Source organism: Theropithecus gelada, chromosome 7a, assembly GCF_003255815.1.
Source record: "Theropithecus gelada isolate Dixy chromosome 7a, Tgel_1.0, whole genome shotgun sequence".
Taxonomy (NCBI): Eukaryota; Metazoa; Chordata; class Mammalia; order Primates; family Cercopithecidae; genus Theropithecus; species Theropithecus gelada.
Window position 1 is genome coordinate 48,345,317 of NC_037674.1, and position 13,285 is coordinate 48,358,601.

Below are 13,285 nucleotides of genomic sequence, written 5' to 3' on the forward strand. Positions count from 1 at the left end.
AGAGAATTGAGTTGAGTCTTTATGCTGTGGAGTTTGTAATAGCTAACAGCCAGAGTGAAGCTGCAGATAAAGAAAAATTCATGTACTTTTTCATTCAGTTGGTTTTTCAAAAAATGAATATATCTACTATATGCCAAGCACTGGTCTATGCCCTGGAGATGCAACAATGGACTGGTGGATTATAAGATAATCAACTAGAATAGGAAATACAGGAAGGAAGAGGAGCAAGTTTTGGAAGAAGGTGATGGTGAGAAATCAGAGTTAAATCCTGTCTTTCAGAGGATTTTGGATATGATAAGTTTTACGTTCTGAGGGGATATCTAAATTGAGATGTGTCCAGTGTGGTTGGATATAGAAATCTGAAACTCAAGTGTTTTGGAGTAGAGATGTACATTCTGGCGTCAACAACATAAAGGTGGTAATTGAAGCCATTAGATTGGTTGATATTACCCTGCAATGAGCTGAGGATGGAATCCTGGAAAAAAGAGTTTTTTACTTTTTTTTTTTTTTTTTTAAAGAGACAAGGTTGCCTAGGCTGGAGTACAGTGGGGTGATCATATCTTACTGTAACCTCCAACTCCTGGACTCAAGTGATCCTCCTGCCTCTGCCTCCTGAGTAGCTGGGACTACAGGTGCATGCCACCAGGCCTGGCTAAATTTATTTTGTGGAAATTAAGTCTCATTATGTTGCCCAGGGTGGTCTCAAGCTCCTGGCCTCAAGTGACCCTCCTGTTCAGCTTCCCAGAGTGCTGGGATTACAGGTGTGAGCCATGAAAAAGCAATTTTGAAGGACTGAGCAGAAGAAGAGAACCCATAGAGGGAGATACGGAAGAGGTAAAACAGGAGAGCTCAGGGTCACAGGGGGAATGGAATGTGTTTCTTAATCTATCCAGTTGGTTGAAAGAGCTCATTTGGTATTACTGACTCACTTGGGATAACCATACTATTGTTACTAGTAGATGTGGTTGTTCACAAAACAGCCATTCTTTTTTTAATTTTTTAAATTATACTTTGAGTTCTAGGGTACATGTGCACAACGTGCAGTTTTCTTACATATGTATACATGTGCCATGTTGGTGTGCTGCACCCATTAACTTGTCATTTACATTAGGTATATCTCCTAATGCTATCCTTCTCCTCTCCCCCCTCCCCACAATAGGCCCCGGTGTGTGATGTTCCCTTTCCTGTGTCCAAGTGATCTCATTGTTCAATTCCCACCTATGAGTGAGAACATGCGGTGTTTGGTTTTCTATTCTTGTGATAGTTTGCTGAGAATGATGGTTTCCGGCTGCATCCATGTCCCTACAAAGGACATGAACTCATCGTTCTTTATGGCTGCATAGTATTCCATGGTGTATTATGTGCCACATTTTCTTAATCCAGTCTGTCACTGTTGGACATTTAGGTTGATTCCAAGTCTTTGCTATTGTGAATGGTGCCGCAATAAACATATGTGTGCATGTGTCTTTATAGCAGCATGATTTATAATCCTTTGGGTATATCCCCAGTAATGGGATGGCTGGGTCGAATGGTATTTCTAGTTCTAGATCCCTGAGGAATTGCCGCACTGTTTTCCTCAATGGTTGAACTAGTTTACAGTCCCACCAACAGTGTAAAAGTGTTCCTATTTCTCCACATCCTCTCCAGCACCTGTTGTTTCCTGATTTTTTTAATGATTGCCACTCTAACTGGTGTGAGATGGTATCTCATTGTGGTTTTGATTTGCATTTCTCTGATGGCGAGTGATGATGAGCGTTGTTTTCATGTGTCTGTTGGCTGTATGAATGTCTTCTTTTGAGAAGTGTCTGTTCATATCCTTTGCCCACTTTTTGATGTGGTTGTTTTTTTCTTGTAAATTTGATTGAGTTCTTTATAGGTTCTGGATATTAGCCCTTTGTCAGATGAGTAGTTTGCAAAAATTTTCTCCCATTCTGTAGGTTGCCTGTTCACTCTGATGGTAGTTTCTTTTGCTGTGCAGAAGCTCTTTAGTTTAATTAGATCCCATTTGTCAATTTTGGCTTTTGTTGCTGTTGCTTTTGATGTTTTAGACATGAAGTCCTTGCCCATGCCTGTGTCCTGAATGGTATTACCTAGGTTTTCTTCTAGGGGTTTTATGGTATTAGGTCTAACATTTAAGTCTCTAATCCATCTTGAATTAATTTTCATATAAGGAGTAAGGAAAGGATCCAGTTTCAGCTTTCTACTTATGGCTAGCCAATTTTCCCAGCACCATTTATTAAATAGGGAATCCTTTCCCCATTTCTTGTTTTTGTCAGGTTTGTCAAAGATCAGATGGCTGTAGATGTGTGGTATTATTTCTGAGGGCTCTGTTCTGTTCCATTGGTCTATATCTCTGTTTTGGTACCAGTACCATGCTGTTTTGGTTACTGTAGCCTTGTAGTATAGTTTGAAGTCAGGTAGCGTGATGCCTCCAGCTTTGTTCTTTTGGCTTAGGATTGTCTTGGCAATGCAGGGTCTTTTTGGTTCCATATGAACTTTAAAGCGTTTTTTCCAATTCTGTGAAGAAAGTCATTGGTAGCTTAATGGGGATGGCATTGAATCTATAAATTACCTTGGGCAGTATGGCCGTTTTCACAATATTGATTCTTCCTATCCATGAGCATGGCATGTTCTTCCATTTGTTTGTGTCCTCTTTTATTTCACTGAGCAGTGGTTTGTAGTTCTCCTTGAAGAGGTCCTTTACATCCCTTGTAAGTTGGATTCCTAGGTATTTTATTCTCTTTGAAGCTATTGTGAATGGGAGTTCATTTATGATTTGGCTCTCTGTTTGTCTGTTACTGGTGTATAAGAATGCTTGTGATTTTTGCACGTTGATTTTGTATCCTGAGACTTTGCTGAAGTTGCTTATCAGCTGAAGGAGATTTTGGGCTGAGACGATGGGGTTTTCTAAATATATAATCATGTCATCTGCAAACAGGGACAATTTGACTTCTTCTTTTCCTAACTAAATACCCTTTATTTCTTTCTCTTGCCTGATTGCCCCAGCCAGAACTTCCAACACTATGTTGAATAGGAGTGGTGAGAGAGGGCATTCCTGTCTTGTGCCAGTTTCCAAAGGGAATGCTTCCAGTTTTTGCCCATTCAGTATGATATTGGCTGTGGGTTTGTCATAAATAGCTCTTACTATTTTGAGATACGTTCCGTCAATACTGAATTTATTGAGAGTTTTTAGCATGAAGGGCTGTTGAATTTTGTCAAAGGCCTTTTCTGCATCTATTGAGATAATCATGTGGTTTTTGTCTTAGGTTCTGTTTATATGCTGGTGATTGATTTGCCTATGTTGAACCAGCCTTGCATCCCAGGGATGAAGCCCACTTGATCAGGGTGGATAAGCTTTTTGATGTGCTGCTGGATTCGGTTTGCCAGTATTTTATTGGGGATTTTTGCATTGATGTTCATCAGGGATATTGGTCTAAAATTCTCTTTTTTTGTTGTGTCTCTGTCAGGCTTTGGTATCAGGATGATGTTGGCCTCATAAAATGACTTAGGGAGGATTCCCTCTTTTTCTATTGATTGGAATGGTTTCAGAAGGAATGGTACCAGCTCCTCCTTGTACCTCTCGTAGAATTTGGCTGTGAATCTGTCTGGTCCTGGACTTTTTTTGGTTGGTAGACTATTAATTATTGCCTCAATTTCAGAGCCTGCTATTGGTCTATTCAGGGATTCAACTTCTTGGTTTAGTCTTGGGAGAGTGTAAGTGTCCAGAAAAGTATCCATTTCTTCTAGGTTTTCTAGTTTATTTGCGTAGAGGTGTTTATAGTATTCTCTGATGGTAGTTTGTATTTTTGTGGGGTCGGTGGTGTGATATCCCCTTTATTGTTTTTTATTGCGTCTATTTGATTCTTCTCTCTTTTCTTCTTTATTAGTCTTGCTAGTGGTCTATCAATTTTGTTGATCTTTTCAAAAAACGAGCTCCTGGATTCATTGATTTTTTTGGAGGGTTTTTTGTGTCTCTATCTCCTTCAATTCTGCTCTGATCTTAGTTATTTCTTGCCTTCTGCTAGCTTTTGAATGTGTTTGCTCTTGCTTCTCTAGTTCTTTTCATTGTGATGTTAGGGTGTCAATTTTAGGTCTTTCCTGCTTTCTCTTGTGGGCATTTAGTGCTATAAGTTTCCCTCTACACACTGCTTTAAATGTGTCCCAGAGATTCTGGTATGTTGTATCTTTGTTCTCAATGGTTTCAAAGAACATCTTTATTTCTGCCTTCATTTCGTTATGTACCCAGTAGTCATTCAGGAGCAGGTTGTTCAGTTTCCATGTAGTTGAATGATTTTGACTGAGTTTCTTAGTCCTGAGTTCTAGTTTGATTGCACTGTGGTCTGAGAGACAGTTTGTTATAATTTCTGTTCTTTTACATTTGCTGAGGAGTGCTTTACTTCCAACTATGTGGTCAGTTTTGGAATAAGTGCGATGTGGTGCTGAGAAGAACGTATATTCTGTTGATTTGGGGTGGAGAGTTCTGTAGATGTCTATTAGGTCTGCTTGGTGCAGAGTTGAGTTCAATTCCTGGATATCCTTGTTAACTTTCTGTCTCGTTGATCTGTCTAATGTTGACAGTGGAGTGTTAAAGTCTCCCATTATTATTGTATGGGAGTCTAAGTCTCTTTGTAAGTCTCTAAGGACTTGCTTTATGAATCTGGGTGCTTCTGTATTGGGTGCATATATATTTAGGATAGTTAGCTCTTCCTGATGAATTGATCCCTTTACCATTATGTAATGGCCTTCTTTGTCTCTTTTGATCTTTGATGGTTTAAAGTCTTTTATCAGAGACTAGGATTGCAACCCCTGCTTTTTTTTGTTTTCCATTTGCTTGGTAGATCTTCCTCCATCCCTTTATTTTGAGCCTATGTATGTCTCTGCATGTGAGGTGGGTCTCCTGAATACAGCAAACTGATGGGTCTTGACTCTTTATCCAATTTGCCAGTCTGTGTCTTTTAATTGGACCATTTAGTCCATTTACATTTAAGGGTAATATTGTTATGTGTGAACTTGATCTTGTCATTATGATATTAGCTGGTTATTTTGCTCGTTAGTTGATGCAGTTTCTTCCTAGCATCGATGGACTTTACATTTTGGCATGTTTTTGCAATGGCTGCTACCGGTTGTTCCTTTCCATGTTTAGTGCTTCCTTCAGGATCTCTTGAAGGGCAGGCCCATGGTGAGAAGATCTCTGAGCATTTGCTTGTCTGTAAAGGATTTTATTTCTCCTTCACTTATGAAACTTAGTTTGGCTGGATGTGAAATTCTGGGTTTAAAATTCTTTTCTTTAAGAATGTTGAATATTGGTCCCCACTCTCTTCTGGCTTGTAGAGTTTCTGCCGAGAGATCTGCTGTTAGTCTGATGGGCTTCCCTTTGTGTGTAACCTGACCTTTCTCTCTGGCTGCCCTTAACATTTTTTCCTTCATTTCAACTTTGGTGAATCTGACAATTATGTGTCTTGGAGTTGCTCTTCTCGAGGAGTATCTTTGTGGCATTCTCTGTATTTCCTGAATTTGAATGTTGGCCTGCCTTACTAGGTTGAGAAGTTCTCCTGGATGATATCCTGCAAAGTGTTTTCCAAGTTGGTTCCATTTTCCCTGTCACTTTCAGGCACACCAATCATACATAGATTTGATCTTTTCACATAATCCCATATTTCTTGGAGGCTTTGTTCATTTCTTTTTACTCTTTTTTCTCTACACTTCTCTTCTCGCTTCGTTTCATTCATTTGATCTTCAATCGCTGATACTCTTTCTTCCAGTTGATCGAGTCAGTTACTGTAGCTTATGCATTTGTCACGTAGTTCTCGTGTTACGGTTTTCATCTTTATCAGTTCTTTTAAGGACTTCTCTACATTGGTTATTCTAGTTAGCCATTCATCAAATCTTTTTTCAAGATTTTTAGTTTCTTTGCGCTGGGTTCATAGTTCCTCCTTTATCTCTGAGAAGTTTGATCGACTGAAGCCTTCTTCTCTCAACACGTCAAAGTCATTCTCTGTCCAGCTTTGTTCCGTTGCTGGTGATGAGCTGCGTTCCTTTGGAGGGGGATATGCGCTCTGATTTTTTGAATTTCTAGCTTTTCTGCACTGCTTTTCTCCATGTTTGTGGTTTTATCTGCCTTTGGGCTTTGATGATGGTGACATACTGATGGGGTTTTGGTGTGGGTGTCCTTTCTGTTTGTTAGTTTTCCTTCTAACAGTCAGGATCCTCAGCTGCAGGTCTGTTGGAGTTTGCTTGAGGTCCACTCCAGACTCTGTTTGCCTGGGTATCAGCAGCGGAGGCTGCAGAAGATAGAATATTGCTGAACATCGAGTGTTGCTGTCTGATTCTTGCTCTGGAAGTTCGTCACAGGGGTGTACCCTGCCTTGTGAGGTGTGAGGTGTCAGTCTGCACCTAGTGGGGGATGTCTCCCAGTTAGGCTACTCAGGGGTCAGTGACCCACTTGAGCAGGCAGTCTGTCCATTCTCAGATCTCAACCTCTGTGCCTGGAGATCCACTGCTCTCTTCAAAGCTGTCAGATGGGGGCATTTACCTCTGCCAAGGTTTCTGCTGCTTTCTGTTTAGCTATCTTTTTTTTTGTTTGTTTGAGATGGAGTCTCATTCTGTCGCCCAGACTAGAGTGCAGTGGCTCAATCTTGGCTCATTGCAACCACTGCCTCCTGGGTTCAAGTGATTCTCTTCCCTCAGCCTCCTGAGTAGCTGGGATTTATAGGCACCCACCACCATGCCCAGCTAATTTTGGATTTTTAGTAGAGATGGGGTTTCACCATGTTGGTCAGGCTGGTCTTGAACTCCTGACATCATGATCTGCCCACCTCAGCCTCCCTAAATGCTGGGATTACAGGTGTGAGCCACTGCCTCTTTTTTTTTTTTTTTTTTTTTTTGACAATTTTAAATCTTTGTTTAAAATTTTCCCCATCATGGCCTTTTTCTTTTCTTTTTAGAATATTTTAATGATTTTTAATTTTATTTTTATTAACAGCCCTTCTCTACCCTACATATTTCATAAATACCTGTAGAAAACCTTATAGTAGCTGGAACATGGTGGCTCATACCTGTAATAACAGCACTTTGGGATGCTGAGCGGGGAGGATCACTTGAGCCCAGGAGTCTGAGACCAGTCTGGGCAACATAAAGACCCAGTCTCTAGAAAAAAATAATAATAAAATAAAATAAAAATGAGTGGTCGTGTGCACCTGTAGTCCTGGCTATTCTAGAGGCTGAGGTAGTAGGATCACGTTAGCCCAGGAGATTGAGGCTGCAGTGATGCAGTGAACTGTGATTGTATCACTGCACTTCAGCATGGGAAGCAGAGCAAGACCCTGTCTCAAAAAAACAAAACAAAACAAAAAAAACCTTGTAGCCTTACTTTCTTGGACTCATCAGGGTGTTCCACAGTCTTGCTGCAACAGGGGAACAGTAATTCTTTCTGCCATTATCTTATTTGACTTTTGGAACAGCTCTGTTAAGTAGGGAGAATTTCCCCCATTGACAAGTGAGGAAGCTAAGGCTTTGGAAGATGGAATGTCTTGCTGAAGGGTAGGAAGTTGCTACAGTGAGGTAGTTGCTAAGCCAGAACTGGAATTCAGACCTGTATCTAGGATGATGTAAGATTCTTCGTCTTAAGACTGTGATCTTTCCAGTGTACCAACTGCCTTTGCAGGATGTCTGCTGGATTTCCTCAGCTCCTGAAAGATAGGATTTGACTCTGATTTGTTCTGTTGCCCTTTCCAAATTTCTTTTGCAGTTTGTTAAAGGTATATTGCTGCCTTCTCAACTATCTATGTCAAAGATTTTAAAAGGTCAGAGGTTAGCCTTCAGGACATCTACTTATTTACTTACTTGCCTTGACAATTCCTACTGCAGAGCAGGACATTTAAAGGACAAGAAAGGCTTTATTTCTGCCTTGTCTCTCTCCATGTATGCATTCTTATAGCATGACAAAGATGGAAGTATACAAGTTTTGGAGGCAGGCCTGAGTTCAAATCCTAATGTTCTATAATATGGACATGATTTGTGATTGAATAAAAAAATTTTTTTTAATGTGAGGCGTTTGTGAGATAATTTGAAATTTTAACCTAATTGAATATCTAATATCAAGCAGTCAGTAATTTTTTTTGAGTATGACGATGTGGGTAGGTTTATAAAAAGGCCTTATCTTTTAGAAATACATACGGAAACATTTGTGGATAAAACGTTGGGCTATCTGTTATTTGCTTACAAAAGTTGTGGGAGTAGATGGAGTGTGGATTGGGTGGTTGTTGGGACAGGATGATGAGTATGTGATTCTCTCTGCACTTATATATGATTGAAATTCTCCCTAGTATATAGAACTAAACAAGAAAAAAAATCCCACTGTTGGTACTCTCTGTGTTGTTAGGTAATCTACTCAACCTTTCTGAGCTTCAATTTCCTTATCTGTAAAATTGGAAAAATTATAACTATGTTGCAGGCTTGCTGAAAATTAAAGTAACATATATGAAAATATCTGGCATAAAGCCTGACTTTAGTAGGTGCTCAACCAATGGTTGCTGTTTTGTTGCTGTTACTGTTTTAGGAGACTTGGAAAACATTAAATCAGTTGTTATCTCTGAGCCTGGGGTCCATGTTTCCTCAGACAGGGACACATCTCCACTACTAATAGGGTAGTTCTTACTATGTTTCCCAAGAGCATTTTCCTTACCCTTGCTTTCTCCTTCTCCAAAGCTACCTTAAATAAAGGGAGATTTATTATAAAGGAATTTGAGAGTCCGTAAAACAGTATCAAGAGATGTAGGTTGGTCTTTTAGTGAAGCAGAACTGGAATGCTTCAACAACCAAGGTGGCTACTCTGCCTTTTCTGCTTCATCTTCTCTTTCTGTAGATCAAAGGTTGGCAAACTTTTTGTAAAGGGCCAGCTAATAAATATTTTAATTTGTATAGCTTCATACAGACTCTGTTGCAACGACTTAACTCTGCAGTTCTAATGCAAAAGAGCCATACAAAAACAATAGTTGTGACTGTGTTCCAATGAATCTGTACTTTATAAGAAAGGGCAGGGAATGCATTTGGCCCATGGACCATAGTTTTCCCGTGTCAGCTCTAGACTTCTGCAGATGGCTCCAATTACATGTATTCCATTATAGCAGACTCCAGGTGGCGCTCAGTCCTCAAGTCCACATCACCTGGTAAATTTAGTACTTGTAACTAACTAGCTCTCTTCCAATTCCAGATTCCTAGGGGAAAGGACTTCAATTGAGTCAGGTGTCACTATCCACCGGTGCTGACTTAAGGGTGGAAATGTGTGGCTAGCAGCCCTCTCAGCAGGGGCTGTGGGTAGTCTCTTCGGAGAAGGAGGAGCCAAGGGTATGGGTGATGGGCAACTCTTAGAGATAAAAGGTATGGGGATGGCCTCGGTATGTGCCCCAGGGTGCCCCATAGATCCAGGAAGATCACCTGTTTATTCTGCTTTTATTTCTTATAATCTATATTTTTTTATATTAAGGAACTCATTTTTGACAATTAAATATATTTGAGTATGAACTCTAATAAAAAGCTGACTGTAATTCATGGTTTAAAGTTTAAACCTTGTCGAGCAATAACAATCTCTAGATGTCTGTTGTTTCACTCTAATACTTACTGTGGAATTGCACCTGAGTTGTTTTCCTTTTTTTTAATGTGCCTAGGAGATCAGCCATAACCTAGGAGTTTGCTACATTTACCTGAAGCAGTTCAACAAGGTAATTTACAGAAGTGGTGATGGATTTCACTGAGGGTGCACTTGTTGTTGCAGAAGTTGTTACCTTGCTCATTTTGTATCATCCCTAGTGCTTGCAGAGGTTTTTGGAACTGAAAATTGAAAGTACCTTTATACATTTTTTTCTGTTTTAATTCTCACTTGTCATTATTCATCTGTTGTTTTCTGCTTTTAATAAGAACATGGAAAGTTCTAGAAATGTGAGGGAAAGACAGTTTTTCTCCTTTCTTCTTTTTCTCTACCTCCAGTTAAATTTCCCAGTTTAGAAACAGATGCTTAATAAAACATAAATATCAAAAAATGGACCCTTAAGTCTTAAAGGTGTAATCATGACCATGTGAGCTATCTCCATGCCCTGACAGCAACTTAGTTTTTAGGGTCATTGAAAATAAATTTTAAATTTTAAGTGGATCTGATTTCTGAGTTTTCAGGTTTTTTTAAGTTATTTTCCATGATGAGAATTTATATTTCACTGTGATTAAGCTATAGGCTTCTATATCAGAGAAGACAATTTGAGCTTACCTCAAATTTGATACTCAGGTAAGAAAAAGTATATATCATTAGGAGTAGACAAAACTATTGAGAGCTCTAAAACTTAGTGATGAGAGCTTTGGGTAGTTTCCTTCATAGAGCTCACAGTTAGTGATTGTGAAGTTTTATTCTCCTTTCTTCAATGCCACCAGGACTGAGAATCTGAATTGGTTAGTACCCATTTGACAATGTTTAGTTTGTGTCAATTTGCAGACTGGTGTAACCTGTATCCCACACTGGTGTGAAAAAAAATATGCACATTAGCATTTGTAACTTTTCTCCTGAGATGATAATATATGTACATAAAATACATTTAGTGGGCCCTTAGGTTTTGTAGATGGATCTATAGTTTTATATACTTGGTTAGGAGATTTTTCTCTTCAGAGACAATTTCAAACAGGCACATTTCTATTCACAGGAGTATTCTGAGTCAGGGGAGAAGAAGGATTAGTCTTTCATTGGATCTGTGCTGAGAAGAAATGTATTTAGATTTTACTGTACAGCTAACAGGCTAGGCAAATACAGTACCTGGCATTTATATAAATATTTGTTGAATCAGTGAATGACTAAACAAAGCCCTTTTGTTTACTAGGAGAAGGTAAGCTCCTCCAGAGCAAGGAGTTGGTTTTATTAACTCAAATATATCTAGTATCTAGAACAGCAAGCAGTTGGGTGAATAAATGAGAACAATCTATTTATTCACTTATCATCACATTAGTGGGGAAATCGGGGCCCACCATAGGGAAGGTTGTGCACTTGGTCAGTGTTACAGCTGGGATTTAGTTTAGTGTAGTACTCTACACTGTACTATGATGGCCCTTTTGACTTATGAAGTATGAGTCATAGGTGTGAATATCAGGCAGAAAACATTCAGAAAGGTTAATCATCTTGTATACCTTTCTTCCAAGTGGCTCCAGAAGCAGATATCCCATGTTGCCAGCTGTCTTTTCAATAAGGACAGTTTCAGTGTGTTTTGGTCTTTGGGTAGTGGGGGCTGTTTGCTGAAATGTGATGTTCCTATGTCAATGCAGCAGAAACTATCTTTACATTAACCATATAAAGGTAGAGTTCATTCAGTGGTAGTGATTTGGTTTCTTTACTTTGTCAAACTTGTCAGGCACAAGACCAGTTGCACAATGCCCTGAATCTTAATAGGCATGATCTGACTTATATAATGCTGGGGAAGATCCACTTGCTGGAGGGAGACTTGGACAAGGCCATTGAAATCTACAAGAAAGCAGTGGAGTAAGTGTATCTGTTTCCTTTAGAAATGAGAAGCTAAAAAAAAAAATTGAGTGGATATGTGAACTCCCAAGCCTAAAAGAGTGAATGTGTTTGATTAATTACTTATTGTATGAGTTAAAGGTTAAGCTGAAGTTTAAGAGCTCCCAATGGCTTCAATAAGGTAGACTGTTTCTTTCTTACCCTTAAGGATGGCTGCTGCTTTAGGTTAGCTGGGCAGCTCTGTTCTATAAGGTCAGCCAGGGATCCAGGTTTCTTCCTTATTAACTCACCATTCCTTAGATTGTTGTCTTACCTGCATGGTTGTTGCTGAATGTAACATCCACATCCAGGCCGTGGTGGAAGGAGATGGTATGGGAAGCTAAGTATGGAATAAGCATCTGGCAATATATATATATTTTGAGACAGGATCTTACTCCGTCACTCAGGCTGGAGTGCAGTGGAGAATACAGCTCACTGCAGCCTCAACCTCTTGGGCTCAAGTGATCTTCCTACCTCAGCCTCCCAAGTAGTTGGGACTACAGGCATGTGCCACCATGCCCAGCTAATTTTTAAAAAACTTTTTTTGTGTTGACAAGGTCTCGCTAAGTTGCCCAGGCTGGTCTTAAACTTCTGGGATCGAGCGCTCCTCTTGCCTCAGCCTTCCAAAGTGCTGGGATTACAGGTGTGAGCCACTGCACCTGTACTTGGTAATAAGTTTTTTTTTTTGAGACGGAGTCTCGCGCTGTGTCACCCAGGCTGGAGTGCAGTGGCACGATCTCGGCTCACTGCAAGCTCCGCCTCCCAGGTTCAGGCCATTCTCCTGCCTCAGCCTCCGAGTAGCTGGGACTACAGGCGCCCGCCACCACGCCCGGCTAGTTTTTTGTATTTTTAGTAGAGACGGGGTTTCACCATGTTAGCCAGGATGGTCTCGATCTCCTGACCTCGTGATCCGCCCGCCTCGGCCTCCCAAAGTGCTGGGATTACAGGCTTGAGCCACCGCGCCCGGCCGGTAATAAGTTTTAAATGACCCAGAAATTGCACACATCGTTCCTGCTTACATTCCATGGTTCAAAACTAGGAGATAGTTGCAAGGGAAGTGGGCAGACATGCACTCAAGAAGAAGGAAATAACAGATTTAGGAGTTGGCTGACAGTCTGCCATTTTGGTATCATATGTTAACAACAGGTCTTCTGTTTTCAGAGATATTATTAGGGACAGAAATCTCCTGATTGATTTAAAAAAAAAAAAGAAGAAAAGAAACATTTAGCCTTATTAGCATGAGACCGGTATCTTTTCCCCCCTTCCCCCTGTTCCCTTCTCCCTTTTCCCTTCCCCCTTTTCCCTTCCCCCTTTTCCCTTTCCCCTTCCCCCTTTCCCCTTTTCCCTTCCCCTTCCCCCTTTTCCCTTCCCCTTCGCCCTTTTCCCTTCCCCTTCGCCCTTTTCCTTTCCCCTTCCCCCTTTTCTCTTCCCCTTCCCCCTTTTCCCTTCCCCTTCTCCCTTTTTTCCCTTCCCCCTTTTTTCCCTTCCCCCTTTTTTCTCTTCCCCCTTTTCCCTTCCCCCTTTTTCTCCCTCCCTCCCTACTTTTCTCTTTTCTTTTCTTTCTTCCTTTCCCTCCTTCCCTTTCCTCTTCTTTCTTTGTTTCTTTCTTTTCTTTCTTTCTTTTCTTTCCCCCTCCCCTCCCTTCCCTCCCCTCCCCTCCTCTCTCCTCCCCTCCCCTCCTCTCTCCTCCCCTCCCCTCCTCTCTCCTCCCCTCCTCTCTCCTCCCCTCCTCTCTCCTCCCCTCCTCTCTCCTTC

General features: G+C 40.6%; 1 protein-coding gene across 1 annotated transcript in view; it reads left to right on the forward strand.

Moving 5' to 3' along the window:
* The window catches only part of BBS4 (Bardet-Biedl syndrome 4), a 42,883-nt gene that overhangs the window by 17,713 nt on the left and 11,885 nt on the right, over positions 1–13,285 (forward strand). Inside the window, exons 6-7 of the mRNA XM_025390526.1 lie at positions 9,666–9,719; positions 11,385–11,512. Of these exons, the coding sequence (XP_025246311.1) occupies positions 9,666–9,719; positions 11,385–11,512 (182 nt within the window). The remainder of the gene's footprint in view (positions 1–9,665; positions 9,720–11,384; positions 11,513–13,285) is intronic.